Source organism: Triplophysa dalaica, chromosome 14 (assembly GCF_015846415.1).
Source record: "Triplophysa dalaica isolate WHDGS20190420 chromosome 14, ASM1584641v1, whole genome shotgun sequence".
In the NCBI taxonomy this organism is placed as follows: Eukaryota; Metazoa; Chordata; class Actinopteri; order Cypriniformes; family Nemacheilidae; genus Triplophysa; species Triplophysa dalaica.
The window spans coordinates 21,225,987-21,246,036 of NC_079555.1; the positions used below are offsets into that span (position 1 = coordinate 21,225,987).

General features: G+C 40.1%; 1 protein-coding gene across 1 annotated transcript; it reads right to left on the reverse strand.

Annotated features, from left to right (window-relative positions):
* Window positions 1-876: 876 nt before the first annotated feature.
* Window positions 877-20,037, reverse strand: ddb1 (damage-specific DNA binding protein 1). The gene is made up of 27 exons (XM_056765608.1): window positions 19,859-20,037; window positions 19,165-19,313; window positions 18,268-18,384; window positions 17,973-18,194; window positions 17,778-17,892; window positions 17,140-17,237; window positions 16,901-17,059; window positions 15,171-15,254; window positions 14,964-15,080; window positions 12,884-12,986; window positions 12,171-12,246; window positions 11,815-11,923; window positions 11,559-11,737; window positions 10,583-10,746; window positions 10,240-10,347; window positions 9,768-9,975; window positions 9,585-9,680; window positions 9,349-9,460; window positions 9,019-9,142; window positions 8,743-8,907; window positions 6,703-6,797; window positions 6,445-6,615; window positions 6,257-6,366; window positions 2,523-2,692; window positions 2,014-2,116; window positions 1,394-1,517; window positions 877-1,219 (listed from the first exon to the last, which is right to left on the reverse strand). Exons 1-27 carry the CDS (start codon window positions 19,917-19,919, stop codon window positions 1,136-1,138), a joined length of 3,423 nt encoding a protein of 1,140 aa, XP_056621586.1. The 5' UTR covers window positions 19,920-20,037; the 3' UTR covers window positions 877-1,135.
* Between the last annotated feature and the right edge of the window lie 13 nt (window positions 20,038-20,050).

The window sequence follows — 20,050 nt, forward strand, 5'->3', positions numbered from 1 at the left end:
GTCACTTATAACGGTTTGTCACTTTCAAACCTTATCCTTCAGCATGCACTGGGACGGTTTGCAGCAGAGTGTGAAGCAGCTGGGATGAGAATCAGCACCTCCAAATCTGAGGCCATGGTTCTCAGTCGGAAAAGGGTGGCTTGCCCACTTCAGGTAGGTTGAGAGTTCCTGCCTTAAGTGGAGAAGTTCAAGTATCTGGGGGTCTTGTTCACGTGTGAGGGAAGGATGGACCGGGAGATTGACAGACGGATCGGTGCAGCTTCTGCAGTAATGCGGTCGCTGTACCGGTCTGTCGTGGTGAAGAAGGAGCTGAGCCACAAGGCGAAGCTCTCGATTAACCGGTCAATCTACGTTCCCACTCTCACCTATGGTCATAAGCTGTGGGTCATGACCGAAAGGACAAGATCCCGGATACAGGCGGCCAAAATGAGCTTTCTCCGCAGGGTGGCTGGGCGATCCCTTAGAGATAGGGTGAGAAGCTCGGTCACTCGGGAGGAGCTCAGAGTAGATCCGCTACTCCTCCACATCGAGAGGGGCCAGCTGAGGTGGCTCGGGCATCTTTTCCGGATGCCCCCTGGACGCCTTCCCGGGAAGGTGTTCCGGGCATGTCCCACCGGGAGGAGACCCCAGGGAAGACCTAGGACACGCTGGAGGGACTATGTCTCCCGGCTGGCCTGGGAACGCCTTGGTGTCCCCCCGGAAGAGCTGGAGGAAGTGTCTAGGGAGAGGGAAGTCTGGGCATCCCTGCTTAGACTGCTGCCCCCGTGACCCGGCCCCGGATACGCGGTAGAAAATGGATGGAATGGATGGGTTTCCCTGTCCGGGAGCATTTAATGACAAATCCCATACACATTTTATAAAACACATCAAGCCAAATGTATTGAAGCAAACTTTATTAAAATAAACGAACAGAGAAACATAATGACAAACGCTTCACTAAAACTACTGAAAATCACAACAGTGCTGACAATGAGGATATTCCCTCGACTCAATATCTTGATGCTCATACAACAAACAACACAAATGTGCTTGGTGTGTGAGCTGTGACGGGAGAATTCATGGAGAAGCGAACGCACACCCATCACATTCTCTGATTTATTTATAGTTATGTACAGATCTGTGACGCTCTGGCAGGTTAGTGGATCCGCGTGAGCTCCTCTACAATCTTAATGACCTCGTCCACCGTAGCTTCCCGCTTCATTCCACTACCGTCATCAATCTGGAACAACAACAAAAATTCACACATATTTCAAATTGAATTTATGAAACCAAAACAACATGTGGGATTTTGGCACTGGGGCGAACATGAAATGCTCCAATGGTTTCAATATGAAGATTCCATTGATGTGCCGTCATTTTAGAAAGCGAAATAAAACGGACGTAATGATGTTACCTGCAGTGTGCTGACCACCTCTTGCATCTTGGCACGACCCAAATCCAGGAAGCTCTCAATAAGATCTCCATCTATGAACCCTGTGGCTTGCTCAGTCTTGCGCTCTGTATGGAATGACCTCCAAGTATCACTGAAGTCAAGGACTCCAACATGGGAAAAAAATTAAATCCACACTTTTGTCAATTTAAGTCTGTAATATTTGTCCGGTCAGACTCTTTAGCAAAGATAATACTGTATATATTAACAAGATGCGCTACTGCCATCTATCGATGGAGGATTGAATCTTTCTGACTTTTTTTGCTGAAGACTAACGATATCTATGGGGTTGAGATTACGTGAGCCGCTTGCCACCCTGTGCGCATTCACAGTAGCTGAAGCAACCTTGAAAAAAGTGAGCAGTTTAGTGCATTTTAAGCTTAGCAAAGCTATGGTTCAGTCCATATCAGGTTCAATCGTTAATTTGAAATATGCCGTTAAATTGTGATTTTTCTCAAAAATGGTATCTCAACCATTCAAGGAGATAGTACTGTTGTTTAGCTATGACGTAAATAACTGCCCAGAGGCATTGCAAACATGGCACAACTTCTTGTAAACGGACTTAAGCTTCAGTAAAAGGATATAAGCTGTGCTCAATCTTGCCAACACTCTTGATGACCTTGTTGAGTCTGTTCTGGAGGTCTAGCAGTAAACTGTACCAGCTCTCTGAAAGTGACGTCACCAAACCTGAAACCACACAAGCACATTCAGTGGCTCATACCAGAGGAGGGTGGGTAAGTAAGTTATCATGAAGTAATTATTTGGGCCCAGCTCAAGTTATTTTTTTTTTTAGATTTATGGTTTTCTACATTGAATCGTTTACCATAATGTAAAGACAAATATAACCTTATCTTAATATGGACGGAATATGGCCATGTAAAATAATGACCTGCGTCAAATCTTGATTTCAAGATTTAATTGGTCCAATTTCTCATGACAAAAACACAAAGCCAATTAAACGCGAGCCAGACCCCAAGTAAACTTCATGACAAGAGTGTTGTTACATGGTTATTTAGAACAAATGAACATGTTGCTGCTTTGCAACTTTAAAAACTATGAGCGAAACACTATTTGAATAAATGAAAAGGTTTACCAATCATTCCGTTAACAGTGCCGAAGAGCACAGAACCCTGGGTAGGAGTAGAGCTCTCGCCCAGGTTCTGTAGAACCAGAGATCCATGTGAAAACACATTGACAAACTCTCCCAGATGAAACAAGCCGACCTCCTGCAGGTGCTGTCTCTCCTCATCTGTAGTTGCCGCACTGGTGGACAGACAATCACAATAGAATCAGATTAGTCCCTCATCTTATATTCAGTAAATCACCTTTAGAAATGACAGAATCAATCTGCTTATGTGAGCATTCATCTCTATTTCATGACATGTCTTGATTACACCTGAATAATTAAACATTCATTATTCTGAGAAAGTGAAGCTTGACATCCAGTAGCAATTTCACAGCGTCCTTATTTCTTAGTTCTTGTCCCACTATCGTACTGACCAAAACTTCAAGCCAAAGCTAAAACATAGAGCCAACAACGGGTATTTTCCTGCTAGAGTCCTATAGAGAAGAGCTGTTCGGAGGCATTTTACAAGTGAAAATGGTATAAAACACTATAGAACATTTTCTGTCTCAAGGATCCACCTTTTTCACAAAGAGCAGAATTACCCAGGGAAGATGCTAAGCATCTATCTTATGGCATTACCAAGTTACCTTGAAAGTTCATAAGCAGACGTAAAAATACTTTGATGTTGTTTTAAAGCGTCTGATTAAGCATCTAATTATTTCAAATTGGTCGCATGAGTTTCAAAGCAGAACTGAAAAAACATTACTACAGTCAGTGAAATAAGTATTTGATCCCCTGCTGATTTTGTAAGTTTACCTGCTTACAAAGAAATTAAGGGCCTATCATTTTTATATTAGGTTAATTTTAACTGATAGAGACAGAATATAATAAAATCAGGGGATTTTTTATATAAAGGTTATAAATTGATTAGCATTTCAGTCAGTGAAATAAGTATTTGATCCCTTACCAACTAGGAAGAATTCTGGCTCCACAGAATGGTTATGTGCCTATATGGACCACAGATCAGTCCTGTCACTGTAAGACAGTACTCCTAAATCAGCTTGTTATGTGTATAAAAGATGACTGCCAACAGAATCTGTATCTCCCATTCAACCTCTCCACCACCATGGTCCAGACCAAATAGGTTTTAAAGGATGTCAGGGACAAGATTGTAGATCTGAACAAACCTTGAAAAGGCTACAGACAGAAGCTTGGTGAGAAGGAGACAACTGTTGGTGTAATTATTTGGAAATAGAAGAAATACACAATAATTATCAAATGGCCTTGTTCTGGAGCGCTCTGTAAGATTTCCCAATGGAGTAAAGAGTAAAGAAAGGTTAAAGATCAGCCCAGAACTACATGGAAGAAGCTTGTTCATGACTTCAAGACAGTTGGAACCACAGTAAGCAAGCAAACCATTGGTAACACGCTATGATACAATAGATTGAAATCCTGAAGCACCCGCAAGGTCCTCCTGCCCAAGAAGGCCGGTCTGGCTTATCTGAAGTTTGACAATGAACATTAAAATCATTCAGAAAAAGCTTTGGAGAAAGTGCTGTGGTCAAACAGAAAGAAAATTGACTCTCCGTTTTTGGAGGGAGAGAAAAGCTGACTATGACCCCAAGAACACCATCCCTACAGGGAAGAACAGTGTTGAAACATTCTGCTTCAGGGCTTTTTATCTCTGCTGTGGGCACAGGATGACTTCACCGCATTGAGGGGCTGAGGGACGGGCCAGTGTACCGCAAAGTCTTGAATGAGAACCTTCTCCCCTTAACTAGATTACTGAAGATGACTTGTGGATGTGCCTTTCACATGACAAAGACCCAAAACATATCGCCAAGACAACCAAAGAGTGGCTTAAGGAGAAGCATATTAAATGCCCTAGCCAGTCTCTAGTTCTATAGAACATCTGTGAAGGAGGATAAAACTCCCAATCTGCTGAGTAACAGCCAAGAAACCTTAAAGATTAACAGAGGAGAGGACGAAATGTATCCAGACACATGTGCAAACCTGGTGAGCAACTATCAGAAATGTCTTACCTCTGTGCTTGCCAACAAGGGGTTCACCACCAAGTACAAAGTAATTTTTTTCTCGGGGATCAAATACTTTTTTCACTGACTGAAATGCAAATCAATTTATAACCTTTATATAACATTTTCCCCCTGATTTTTTAATACATTATGTCTCTATCCGTTCAAATAAACCCACCATACAAAGCAATGAAGGGTCTATAATTTTTAAGCAGGCAAACTTATAAAATCAGCAGGGGATCCAATGCTTACTTCCCTCACTGTATGCGTAAATAATGAAGAGCTTTGAAGTTATAAAAGCAATGAACCAAACGGTTACATAGGTGTGTAAACTAATTGTCTAATGTTAACACTATCAACAGATCACACTTCAGATTTTCACAAGTCAGATTGTTACGTGTTCTTTAAAAACACCATTCAATACTGAGGAGAGCTGAATGCTTTGTGGCGGGTTTGGCAGGTCTTGCAGCTGCTGTGTTGATAAAGGTTTTTTATAGAACTACACAGCTAACGTTGCTAAACATATAAACCCGTCTTAAAGGAGCCTGAATGTAACTCAACCACTGATCTAAATAAATGACTGGATTGCGCTAAACTAGGGATTCACCAAAATTTTAATTCTTGGCCGAAGCCGATTAAAAAATAAACTCTTGCTTTTGTATTTCTTCTCCCTTCTTGAATAGCCTATATTAGGCCTATAACTGACTGCTGAAAGAATGTAGTGCAAGTTATTCTGTACTCCTACTAGGGATGCACTGAAATGAAAATTCCTGGCTGAGGCTGAATAAAAATAAAACAGTTGGCCGAAGGCTAAATACCGAATATGGCTTTTTGCATTTCTTCTATTTATATGGGAAATTTTACGACTATGGCACAAACTAAAAGATGAAAATGTGCTTTTTATATTTTGTCTTGCTTTTCAATATAATACAATATAACTTATAATAAAATTGATCAAAACAAGTAGGCTAAATTCAAATAAAAAATGTAGCCCTTTCCCTTCTTGAATAGACTATATTGGGGGTATAACTGACTGCTGAAAAAATGTACTGTACTCTGTGAGCCTACAATAAAACACTTCATTAAAACATGTCATTTAACATTATAAACTAAAATATGAATAAACGAAAACTGTTGGATTATTATAGGCTACATTGCAAAATGATTTAAAGAAAAAAAAAAACGTCCATGCAAGGCAAGCAATTCTGTCTGACAAACATTTCAGTTCACGTCTGTCCTCCAAACTCCGCCCATGAAAGCTGACGTTCTTTCAGATGGTGCACTTTGACAAGTTAAGTACACGGAACTGAGTGCACGCGACTACTATATGATGTCACAAGATGTCACGAGCGGCAGGGCTTACTGTCAGACCACCCGCTCCAGTCTGAAGTACACAAGTTACATACCGGTAAACTGACTTGTGTATACATTTGGGAGTTTTAGTCAAATCATACCACCAACTGATGTAGATTTGTGGGGGTGTGGTAACACGAGGTGTTTCAGGCAGGTCTGGATGAGCATTCGCTTTTAGATTGAATGCATCTTTTGTTCACACACCTTCATTTCTTCAATTGTACGTTTCTAATACATGCATGAGCAACTTATAACACACCAAAGACACAGAAAAACATCTATTCATGCCATATGACCCCTTTAAATGTAAACTCATGCGTGATTAAAAACAAGATAGCATTTATGTAGCAACAACACATAAGAAATCGACGTTACCTGTCTTTTTGGCAGACAAACAAGTTGAATGCATTCTCTGCTCCAAGGAAGTTGTCATCATCCAAGATTTCAACAGCACTCATCCAATTTGGATTAAAGTCACGTGCAATCTGATGAAATGAAGATAGCGCGAACTTAGAAATGAAGAACTCATAGCCATTAATAACATTGACTGCAGGAATACTGACCTCCTCAAAGCTTCCCTCCATGGGTTTATAGGCCAGCAGCAGCACGGAGCGCATCAGGTCGCCCACCAGTATGAAATCTCCTTTAGTCTTCAGATACAGGGCCATGATGTTATTATAGTGATTACACTCAGTGCGCAGTTCCTTCTCTGCTGTCCACTCGTACAGACGCACCTGTGCACACACACAAACAGAGAGTCAGTATAGGACATGGACTTTAGGAACAGCTGAAGCGTTACATCACAGCACCAGTAAACTGACCGTGCTGTTGATGCTGGCCAGCAGTTTGCCATTAAACTCCACCATTGAGTAAACGGCTCCTTTCACCTCCTTCTCCGCAACTGTTTGCAGTTTACCTGGAAATACACAACAAAACCACCTGAATTAACTTTTATTTAGGATTGTAATAAACACACTTAATGTAAACATCTAAATTCGATCTAATTCAAGGTTGGACTACTGCAATGCTCTCCTTGCTGGTCTTCCTGCAAAGGCTATCAAACCGTTCCAACTACTTAAAACCCATCTCTTCTGTGAATACCTGACAAAAAAAAGAACCCTTTCTCTCAACAGGTAGTGGTCTAGCTTTAGATCTCAATACAAAGTTACTGGGTTCAACTAATGTATTATGGCTCCTGTATGACATATCGCTTGTTGCTCCCTAAACTCTTTGTAAGTCGCTTTGGATAAAAGCGTCTGCTAAATGTAAATCTAATAATAAAACGCCTTTTAAATTAACACAGAGCACATCCCTACCGCAGTTGTATTATATTATATATTCATAGTGGTTATTGTTGTATGGAGTTGTTCAGATAAAGCATCTGCCGTTCACAGTGAACACACGCAGGGGCGCACAAAAACTGTTTTGTTTACTTAGCAGCTAACTATCGAACTAGCTTTCTTCAGAAGCACATAGCGATGTGGCCAGTACTCCCTTTCCCTAACTGTTGAGATATAAAAACATGAACACAGTTTATCTAAAAATGGGCAAACTGTTAGCCAGACAGGCTGTGTGAAAGCAAAAAAAAATCACTTCTCTTTAAGGTGTCGCAGTTATAAACTGCATCTGAACCCTTTTCCATAAAGCCTAAAAAAAGAAGATGCCAGCAAGTGCCAGCTTTATATATTAAATATATTTGATCTTTTCCGCTCAAATTTGCTTCCAGTACATTTTTATTAATTCATATATGGACAAACAATATATCAAATCAAAGAACAGGGTCTCTGCTTTTAAACAAAACAAACAAACAAAACGTTCTTCTATCTTCATTGGTTCTATTTTACCACCTGTTAAATGTGGGTAGATTTCGTCAACATGGCATCATTTTATTTAAACTTCGCACATGTCAGATTCAGAGCAAAGAATAAAAAAATGATCAAATATTTACAGTTTCTAGATTCAGAGATACTGTGGTCTTTCAGAAAATGTGTAGCAGCGCCACCTGCTGTACAACAATGAAAACACAGATTGCTGGCCATGTTTGGGAGAGAACCGATAACTCATAAAGTTCTGCGTTTGGCTGAGAAAGAGCTTAAAGCTGCAACTCAAATATTACGCAATGACATCACAAATATGTTTTAAGGAGTAGTACTAACTATCTTGACGTTGTACTTCTGTGCTTGACTCACTTCGCCAGGGTTCATTCAGAAAAGTTTTTTTCAAACATTGATTCACATTTCCTAATAAGGGTTCGTAGTCTCTCATTGGACAATTCTCCCCTTAAAGCACGCCCAGGTGTCATCCAGCCAGCGTGAGATATAGCACGCTCATCAATGTCGCTTCAATCGGCTGATGGAAGTTTAGCTGTGTGTGTTTGCTCACTGGATTTCAGTGATGAGTGTTATATAAACAGTGGATATAACGCTGGATTTGGAGATGATTTGAAATAGATGGAGCGGTCCCAGAGATAAAAGATGTTGGACATGAACCGCACACAGTAAGTAAAACTAAGCCATATGTCTGTTTTGTTTGCAATCGGCGTGTACGTAAACAACACAAACTTATAGTGAATAAATGCAATGATTTGTTGTGTGCTCGTGGTGTAGTTCCGCCCCCCCGCACTCCTCCAGGTGCTTGTCTTTTTCCATTAAATTTATAAATCTGATCAAACTAAATAAGCTTCAAAGGTATGAAGTATGCTATAATACTGTATAGGCACTCAAGATTAATATGAGATTGGCAGAAACTGCGTGTTGCCTCATCTTTAACGACATGTTCGAAAACATCAGTTCTTGTGTTTAAAGGAAAATGTTATCGCACTTCACCTGACATTATTTCAACTTCTGCTCTAGCACTCTTACCGTCTGTATAGTGAAAGACGATGATGCGGCCCTGTTTAGGCTCCGCCTCCTCTGGATACACCATTGCTGTGCCAACTATGAAATAAACAGCAGGATCTCTCCCCAGCTTACAGGAGACCATGCTCAGAGCGTATTCATTCTGTAGGAACTGATGCCCATGCAGCACTGCAGGAAAAGAAAACACTTCACCATTAACAATACAGAGAGAGACGTATCATAAGCAAAATAATGCATGTGACTCTGTGTGTGTGCGTGCATTATAAAGCCAACAAATACCCTCAAATGTGTGCTGATCAACCACCAGTAAACTGTGAACCTCCACTTCCTCTCCAAAAGACGTTTCATGAGGAGCAGTGCTGCTTGGAAACAGTTTACTGGAGCTCATGCTGCTGGACAATGCCTGAACACACAAACAGGGCTCTTCAAATACTAAACACACAAACACATACTGCTCTTCAAATGAAGATCACAATTTATGTTTAAACACATACACGCAATTTTTGTTTCAAGTATTTCAGGAATTCATTATTTTACCTAACGGACACATGCCTGATCTCTAAAGCTGCTCCTATAAGTGTGAAATGTTGTTTTGTTGTAAACACACACCTGTGTACTAGCGCTGGGCCGCATGGCTGCTGTGGTTCCACTGGCGTCCTGCATTTCTACTCTGCTGGACAAAACTCCAAAACATTGAGACACCTCCTGATAACAGATCCGCCTGCAAAACATCACAACCAACAGATACATCTCAGAACCTCCAGCAGATCCGTTTCACTTTGGCTCAGCAGCAGATATCTAACACACACACACACACACACACACACACACACACACACACTGACTTGGGTGACTCGTAGAGAGGAACAGTTCGGATGTGGAGTTTCTGGATCTCATCAATGGTGCCGATGGTCAGAGTGCTGTTATTGGCCAGAGCCAAACTGCAAGAAAAACAGTGACACCAAAGCTCTTATCTGGCCAGTGCATCTTTAGAGCCCACTCATAGTATGAAAATGCATTTCTGATACCTGTCAGGGTAGCCCTCAGAGTTGAGCGGGCACATGTAGTTCACCTCCTTTAGATTGACATTAGAAAAGACCAACTTGTGGTTACTGGAGTAGATGACGGTGGGTCTGTCTGAACAGGCAAACACATTGGATGTGGAGAGAGAGCGAAACGTGCGCAGAACCGTTGGCTGTGTGCCGAGAGTCACTTTCTTCCGTTCACTTAGAACACCTAGACAGAACACGCATGACATCTCAGATCATGACCGATAAAACAACACTATTTAAGGACCTCAATCATTTTAAAAGGAAACTATTACGTCAACACCCACAGACAAGAACCAGCTTAACAAAACAAAACAAACAATGTCTGGGTTTACTGAGAAAGTTAGTTTAGGTCTTTTTTATGTCAACGTTTGACACATCTTTTGTCATGGGGTCAAAAGAAGTTAAATGTGATGCTTGTCGGATGTCTATATGTGTGCGTTTCAGTAACCTGTCTGAATGTCCAATCCAAAGTAAAAGAGTGCCCCGTCTCCCAGAGCGCACAGCAGGTAATGACTGCCCTCAAATGTGGTCATGAGGATAGAGCGAGGTATGATCTCTACAAAACACACAATCACCAGTCAGAGACCCACACAGTAAAGAACAAATATACACTATACAGACACTATATTTCGCTCAGAAACAAAGCTTCATATGGAACCATTAAAAATACATGACATGAACATACAAACATATAAAGCCAAGCTAACAGAACCGAAACTAAATATAAAAGAATAAAAATGCAGACTTTTCTCTTTAATGCTTAAAGCAATGGAACACAAGAACACATTTACCTCCACCCAACATCTCTTTATGCAGCGGGCTGAAGCAGGGTAACTTGAGCAGACGTGCCGAGATGTCCGTCCAAAGGCCCACAGCACAAATGTGGGACTCTCCTCCGCTGTCACCCAGAGGAGTGATGTCCAAACACGCCACCTCATGCTCCATCTCTGTAGAGCTGCACCACACAGAACTTATTACAAACTCTCCATGACTTAAAGACAGAGATCCACTCAACCATCAGACCATTCACTTTTAATTTAAAGGTCCAGTGAACCAAGTTTTGCGTCATCTAGTGGTGAGGGTGTGAATTGCAACTAACGTCTCTCTCCATCCAAACCTTTCAAAGCACTACACCAGCTGACAAAAGACTAAGATGTTGTCATGCAAAATTCACATCATATAAATCTCATACTTTGAGCTTAAAGGGAGGATTTAGCCCGCTCACACATCAACCGACGAGCGATCGGAAGACCGGCTTAACGCCAAGATTGGCTACGCTGTGGGACTGCAGTTTGTTACTCTAGCGATAGTGAGAGAAGTCAATGTGACGAATGTTATATAAACGCTGGATTTAGAGATGGTTTGAAACTGATAGATGTAGCAGTCGCTGTGTCGGACATGAACTGCACGCGGTAAATGAAACGAAGTCATGTGTCTGCGTTTTGTTGTCAAATGTAACCAAAATGAACTTATAGTAATCAAAACAGTTATGCAGGGATAATGCGATGATGTATTGTGTGCTCGTGATTTAGGTCCTCCCTCCGCACACCCCCAGGATGTCGTCTGTTTTCGGAAAAAATGGTACAGCTGTATGTATCTTTTAGGAATGTCATCCATACTAAATTCTCTTCTCGAAGATAAAAATTATGCAATACTACTCTTTAGGTACTCAAGATTAATATGAGATAAAACTGGTACTTTAAGTATAAGTGTTAAAGATTTGTTTGGATGACAGAGATGGGCTGATGTGTTTGTGTGTGTTAGTACCTGATCTGTTTGAGTTCTCCTGTTAGTATCTGAAGATAATAGAGGACCCGGCCCACGGCCAGCACCACCTGTGTGCTGTTACAGGACGCCACGCTGATGTTCCTGCCCTGAGGCTCTTTCCACTCGCTCACCAGAGCCTTCGTGTCCTGAGTGACCAGCCGCACAGACACCGACGTGATCTGCACACAAGGATGTGTGAACACAGCTATCCCAACCATACCTTCCTAACGTACAGGACAGATGTGTGCAGCTGCACCTGTATGAGCTGCTGGTGTGCTACATTCCCACAGAAGAACGTCTGCTGATTATCCACAAACCCTGGAAGTTCAGTCTCCTCCACCTCCTCTCCACTCAACATCAGCACTCTGGATACACACACACATTAGCTGTAGAGTATACAGAGGACGGGAAAGCGTACGGCATTGTTGCAGACGCATACAGAAAACAATGATCGATCAATAAAAACATATTTTTATTTGACTGGAATTATTAGGAAGTAAAATGTAAAAACGAAGGTTGTGTAGGACATATCAGTGAAGCTTAAGAAAACCTATCACCTATACAAAACTACCAACTGAATGAAATAAGCGCTCATGGAACACCCTTCCTCACCTGGTCTGACCCACAAAAGACAGGACGAGCATGTCATCAGTGTCTCTGCCTGACTCTGAGCGAAGAGGCCACAGTCCTGAGAAAGACAAACACACACACACACACACAACATCAGCTTCAATAAACTGACGCACAAACACAAATATCTCACAAAACATGTCCATGTTACATCAGAAATTTTGTGTAATGATATTTTTCGACAGTTTCAGGTCGATTCTTTTATACACCGTCAGGAGCCACAGGGATTTGATTTATTTTATTTGTCTGCAAGTAGTTTGGCATTCTTCAAGACATGCCACCTCAGGAATCTACGCCCTTTTATTTAAAGGGGGCGGAACTGCAGTGAAATATCTGTGATTTGTTGGCAATTGGTGCATAAGAACATATAATGTAAACGACATGAACGTATAGTCAATCAAAAGCTGGTGGTGGAAGCTATGACCACCACACGCCTCCAGGAGCTCCTGTGTTTTCAGATGGAAGCTGTCTTTTATACATGTGTTCAAACAAAATACTCTTCTTCAGAGATATGAAGAACACAATACTACTCTATAGGTCCTCCAGATTAATATGAGAAACTGTGTGTATTATGTCTGCTTTAACAAACAATGTCATCAGACCCGAGGGTGAGTAAATGAACAGCACATTTTCATTACGTGGTGAAGTGATGCTTTAAACAAGTCATCGTCATGATCAAAGGTGGATAAAGAGACCTTTGATTCCAGGCAGGTCGATGCTGGCGTGCTCATGGATTCCTATGCCGTTGCGAATAATCCTCAGCGAGCCTTCCTTAAACGCTCCGGAGCAGGTCACCAACTAGAGCAAAACACAGAAAGCAATATCTGTGAGAAAGCATGCCTACATTAGCTGTAGTGTTCCGAGAGATGGGATTTCCAAGGAACACACGCTAATAACAAAATCTAGGCAAGTTTGAATGTGTTTTGGATAGCAGAAGGGCTGGGACCATATATTGTACGATTAGTGCTCGGTATCTCAATGAATTACTGTTAATTGCCGCCACATGCGAAAGCCAGAGGGCCAAATATGAGCCACAGAAGAAGTACCATGTAAACAGAACGTTCCAGGAAATGCCAATGGCATATTCTATCGCTGTTATTCAAACCATTTCAGGCATTTTCATTATAATGCAGTATATTTATAATGATGATATTTGACAAGTGTTGCTTTTTCAAACGCAAGTTATAAACGACTCAATCTTGTAGTGATTTCCTCTTACTTAAAAACAAATGCTTAGTTGGTGGTTAATTCATATTTAAACGAAAACACAACAATAAAACAAACTCACTTAAATTAAACAAAGATATGAAACTTTTATTACGAAACATTTTCTTGTACTTATGCATCCTCAGTCAGCCTGATGCTGACCATGACTTTAATTTGGCTCAGCTAGTGTTTTATGGAGCAGATGCACCTCCATTCATAAGTCTAGTGCAGGCTGTGTAACTGAACTACATTTCTGGTTTAGCCACCCACCGTCTAAGACCGATAACAGTCATTTTTATTTAACTAATCAGAGAAAGAGTTTTGGATGGAAGATAGTGCTCGTAAAATAATAGATGCTCAAAAATTTTCTATGTTGTTTTAAAAGTAAGTGAGTAATCGTGTTAAATAATCAGGATATCAATATTGGCCAAAATAATCGTGTTTATAATTTCTGTCATAATCGAGCAGCCCTATTAGGTTTAATGAATGTTGCTGCATTCAGGCTTTTTTATTTAAGATGTTAAGCACTGAGATGTTCCCAAGTGTTAAATAAGAGGCTGTTATATGAAGAATTATAAAACCGTCAGTTCTGGTCCTTGATTCTGATTGTCTGAGCGGACTTATAAATAGTTATATAAAATAGCTGATATATAACCGCTGACCGCACCACATAGCCTAAATTTAATTTAATTTAATTTATTTTATGACACCTTGCTAAGCATATGGACTTACCGTTTTATAATAGCAATAAGATCTGCAAAGACCCAGAAAGATAAAAAACTTGCTTCGCGCCGAGCCACAACGCCCTTAGCTGTTATAAAATGTACCGTAACCCACTACTTCCTGATGCTTATTGCTTTAATGTACCTTACACAATTTCTTTATGGAGTAAAATGTGTCAGTTCACAAAGAATGTTGCACTTAACCTTTTTAATAGGCATTTTGTTTTCACAGAGTCACAGATATCGTGATGTATCGTTAAAGGATTGTCAAGAAATATATTGATTTCTTTTGTTATTGTGAGCCATGTATCACGTATTGAATCGTACCGTGAGGTACCCTGTGATTCACACATCTACTTGACATGCACATTTTGTGTTGGTTCAGTTTAATCCAGAGCTGTCATTTGATTTGGTGTACTCACAGTAACGGACTCGATTTAGCACCAATCAAGCACAAAGCTTTTCTGTAGACTCATTTTAAATGATAAAAAAACATATCTGCTGTCATCTGCAGTTAAATGTATTTTACAGAGACAGGTAGCATTTTCAACCGCTGGGGATATTATTTAGAGGAAAAGTATAATAAAAGCTCAGTTCAAGTCTTTTTCTACTGAATCAGTTCAAATGTAATTCAATTCTATTTAATAGATCTGTTAACCAAACAAGTTATCCTAATTACATTTGAACTGTAAACCTTCAAGAAAAGATCAGAAGTAAACATTTTGATTGTATGTGTAATGTGTTTGGTGTTCATAAGCTTAGTCCTTTAAAACCCATTTAACACTAGTTTGTAGATTTTTCAGCTCAGTCCATGAGAGCGATGGATTGTTAGGCTGCAGATCCTCACCTGGCCTTGTCCTTGTCTTTCAAGGTCCACCACGCACATGTCCACTATGGGTCCCAGGTTAGTGAAGGTCTCCATGACAGCCACATAGGAACCTTGGTCGTTACTGTCCACACTCAGCTGAGGAAATTCAGTGTAAGATTCTTTATACAGCAACATGCTTTCAAAGCTGCCTCACAGAAAAACAACTCAAATCTCAAGATGACCTACCTTAACTAACTGAGAATCTCCAAGCCTCGAACCCACAAACACCACACCATTATCCAAGTATGTCAGACACTCAGCGATAGAGGTCTACAAAACACACACACAGACAGATAAACTGGTCATTTCACCCTTCACAAAGCAACTGATATATAGTAGGGATGCACCGCTAAAAATTTTTAGAGACCGAGTACGAGTACCGATATTTGATCTGGTACTCGCCTTTACCGATACCTATAACCTATGCCTGTATAATGTACAATTATTTTGATAAACCAGTATCTTAATGGTACTCTTTTTCCTTTCATTTTTAGGTCTATTTAAATTTAAGTACTATTTTTAATTTAAGTTAAAAAATAATTATGATAAGTAGCACATTTTCTTAAGTTTACAGAGAATATTGAAAATCAAGAGGGGTGGTGTAGTAAAATGTGAGTGTATTGTGTGATAGTGTGATAAAAACGATTATAAGTATTAATGCCTCACACACATTTAAATTTAGCTTAAAGATCCACAATATCACCTATATTAAATCTGCAGAGTTATTTGCACTTGTATTGAGTCATAATTGTTTCATTCATCTTCTTGGAAATCCAACTTAAAAATATTTAGATTTAATTTTTATTTAAGATTTATCTTAAAATATTTTCCTTATATACTGTGCCATCATCAAATGTCAAAATCTGGAAACTAAGACATTAAGCGCTAATACAATCATTTCTATTTATGTCCTCGTTATCAGTCCTAATTCTGTTCATAACAAAACCGGAATGAAGAAACATTCGTCTTTTACAATTATGTCTTCAAATTTGACACCGCTAATGAATGATGTGATTTAAATGCGGACTATGCGGTGTTAATGATCAATTAATGATGTTAACATTTAAATGCAGCAGAGACCTTCTCTGGCTTTAATCTATTTATAATAATAACAATTATTAATAATTATGACAATTATTAATTTGTTACTCTCAGTGAATCTCATGTGTGGACATTTGTGATTTCGTTACGGCGATAAAGAATGGGATCCAGTGTTTTCGGCAGTTTTACATCATTTTTTGTTATATTTTTATGGCACCTGATAGCGGTTGGACCCAGAAATGGCGTACATCCATTATATATTAATGGATATTATATATCCATTATTATTACAAAATATATTAATTTCATAGCCCTTCTATTTCACATGACCAGCACTTGACGTTGCAACACCTTCACATCTTAAAACTTTTGCCTATTGTTATTAGTTTTACCTGCTGATGTAATTATTGTTGTTTATGACGTTGTTAAAGGTAAAAAGGTTTGGTATATTAGTCAGCCAAAAAAAAACACAAAAGAAATTGTTGTCAGATAACTTACAAAAAAAAACCTATTTTGGTCTGAAAGTGTTTTTTCTAAAATATATATATTTTTGCACTCATTATAAACAAATAAAGCAAAAAATGTAAAAAAACAGAGTCTTAAAATGGGTTCTTTACCATGCTCGGCTGGCTCAAAAGGGTCACACCCAACTGTTGGGTAATAAATGAACCTATGCTGGGTTGTTTGCTCCACCAAAGGCAGGATGAGGTTGAGTTTCTTTTTGACCCAATCATGGATTTAAAATGACCCAGCATTTTTAAGAATTTAACAACACCTAGAATAACAGAACCCTGTCTTCTCTCAATATTTGTGAGGTCATTTTATATATATAATTTGGCATTCATAATCACTCCCACAGCTGTTCGCACACACACCTCTCCTAAAAGCTCGACTCGCAGGTCTTTAAGCACTACAGCTCCATCCATCAACTCTTCTTTCTCCAACAGCAGCATGAAGAGTCTGCCCTCCATATCTCCCAGCAGGTACCGCGAGCCATTGGGATCCACACGGTTATGACAAACAATGGTGCTTTGCTATAATGTAAACATAAAGCATACATTACAAATTGGAGAAATGACAGTTGAAAAGGCAAAGTGTGTCATTTAACTCTTACCTTAATAGTAGGTGGAGCGATGGCTAAGTATTTGTCTCCATTATGATAAGTGATTGACTCCTGTCCAATAATTATAGCACCACCAAACGGCTCAGGGACTGCATGTATGTACACATAAAACCACAGTTTCAGTTTACAAGTCCTGGGCGCTATTTATTCAATTGATTATTTTCAACATGTCATATTGTAACATTTAACGTTTATGTTTCATTTATATCCATTTTTTATTTTACACACATGAATTAATTGGGTCGTTTTTAGGGGTGTGATAAGATCTCGTGGAACACAATATGCTAACGTAGTTGTCATGATGGGGCGACCATTTTAGTCGAGTATGCTCCGTAAATTTAACCTGTGTGACCTAAAAATATATTTGGGAGCATTTGTGTGAGTGCATATTTTGTTGTGGTGCGACCCGTTTTCAATACTGTTCAGAACAAGCTAATAACTGCACAAAGTATGTGCGTATCGTGACCCAGCATTTTGACTTTTTGTCGCATCTATAATGCATGTATATTTCCCTCATCTTAAACAGAGAAAATGTGTTTAGATGCAGAACGGAGCCTACAAACCCTCCAGCACCACCACATATATTGTGACAAGTAAAACGTTTGGCCAGGTTGGTGCAGTTACCTCACCTGGAATGACCATTGATGCTTCCGCTTCCACATTTTCCTGTTTCCAGGGCCCTTTGTTAAATTCTTTCTCCCTGAGAGAGACCTCGTACGTCTTCACATGCCTGCCCTGAGGATCCTACACAAAATAAGGAAAGAAAGAGCACATGAATACAGAAAACATAGCCGTGTTGACCTGCACAGTGTTAAGGTTTCTACCTGGTATATAAAGCAGACTGTGGGCGCCTGACAGCCGTACAGGAACTGTACATCTATGACCTGTAGCTCCTCCAGCCGGATGTTGAATGCTTTCAGCTCACGGTTGTCACGATCCAGTGGGATGACCTTAAATAGGCCGTCATAGAGCCGCAAGCCGATCATCCGACATTCTGGATCCACTATACCAATGATCCCGGTCTCTGATGGACGCCCAATCCGGTCCTGTCAAAAATGCTCTTTAGTTGACGTTTTTTTTTCCTTTTTACAAATTTAAAAAACATGTCTCCAGCAGTACCTGAACATTGCCATGAGCGCGGGTGATGATATCGATACTATCTCCATTCTGCTTGTACTCCAGGATGCAGGCGTTGTATTTGGCAGTCAAAATGAACAAAAGATCTTTACTCTCGCCCTTCAGAAAAACAACAGAATCACAGCATTAGACAGGAGACACTACAGGTGCAGATTGGGGTGAAAGGTCTGGTAGTCTGTGGAATGGGCAAACAGCATAAATAGTCTCACTTTGAGTACACTGGTATTACATAAGAAATATGCTGTGGAGTTAAAATAAAAGAACAGATGGCACGACTTTGTATAATCAAGTGTTAACTTCCACAAATGTGGGCACAATTATTGATGACGAAATTAACATTTCAGGATCATGTGAAAGATATACATAAGGTGAGATCACTTTTGGGCCTACTTTGAAAAATGATAAAATTTACAGCAAGCCTGAGCATTGATCAATGATTGAAAGCATTCTGCCAACATTGTCTCTTATTATGACTAATAATCTGTTAAACTAAAAAATATGTTAACACAGGTGATTCATGGAGCAAATGTCATAACCGGCAAGAAAGAGAAGGGACATGAAAATGAAATAAAACTGTCAAAAAAATGTCAGACAGTTGCAATGTACTCAGACCCACCGTCTCCATTTTGAACCCCTCACTTCAAGGTGTGGTCTCTGTGGAAACTCAATCTAATGTTTAAATGTGGGACATATATTTGATTTGTGAATGCATTTCAATTCTACTGGGGTTTGCAAGTAAAGGTTGTGATGAAAACTTGAGTGGCTGAATAATGTAAATGACTGGATTTGAACTCATTGGTCTTGTCCCATCAGCTGGTTTACCCAGCATCAGTCCTACAGGTAAATGTGTCTCTCACACACACACACACACACACACACCTTTGGTCTGAAGAGCTCCATGACTGCGATCTTGCCGTACATGCCGACCTCCTTGACAGGCCGCAGACCCTCAGCGGTGACCACATAGATCTCCAGACGTGTGTTCTTCGCTATCAACAGGTTCAGATCCTCAGCTGATGTGAAGTGACCTGCGGATGAAGCATCACACACGTGACTGAGCTCAATGTGTAAAATAAACACGGTTTATTCATTGTAAACATTGAAGTGGTAATCATGGTAGATTGGTTAACATTTATATTCACAGTGTTACTTCACCTGTCATGTTTATGCTACGGTTACTGTATTAAGACACTAGTAAACGTGTTACTGTGCAACTGACTCATGTCATAATATTAAGAAGTAATGAATGCAATATTAAATACATCTTTGAACACGTAAGCGTATAACGTTACGGAGTTTTGTCACCCGTTCGTCTGAGCTCCACAGTCACATACGCTAAACTATTTAAGATGTCCGTGTCAATTCATGAGAGCTTACTTAGAAGTGTCTGTCTTCGTGCAATTTTGTGTATTTTCTGACTTTACAACAACGTCGTCCCTGACTACATTACATACATGATGTTGCAAAAACAAAACATAATTTAACAGCAGCTGTATTGAACCGAAGTTTGTGTTTACTGCAGCAATGAGGCCTGACGCGCTCGAGCGCGGGAGATAAACACGCGCGCACTCACCCGTGATACACGCGTTCACAGCCGTGGGCTTTTGCGCCGTCACCACGTAGTTGTAGGACATGGCGTTCAATTATAACACACGAACAGCCAGAAGTGAAGTTAAATTCGCGTTTAATGTCGGATACGTATCATGAATTCGCAGAAGAACGATCAGTTCAGCAGTGCGCAGTCTCGGGGTGAGCAGGCGTGAGA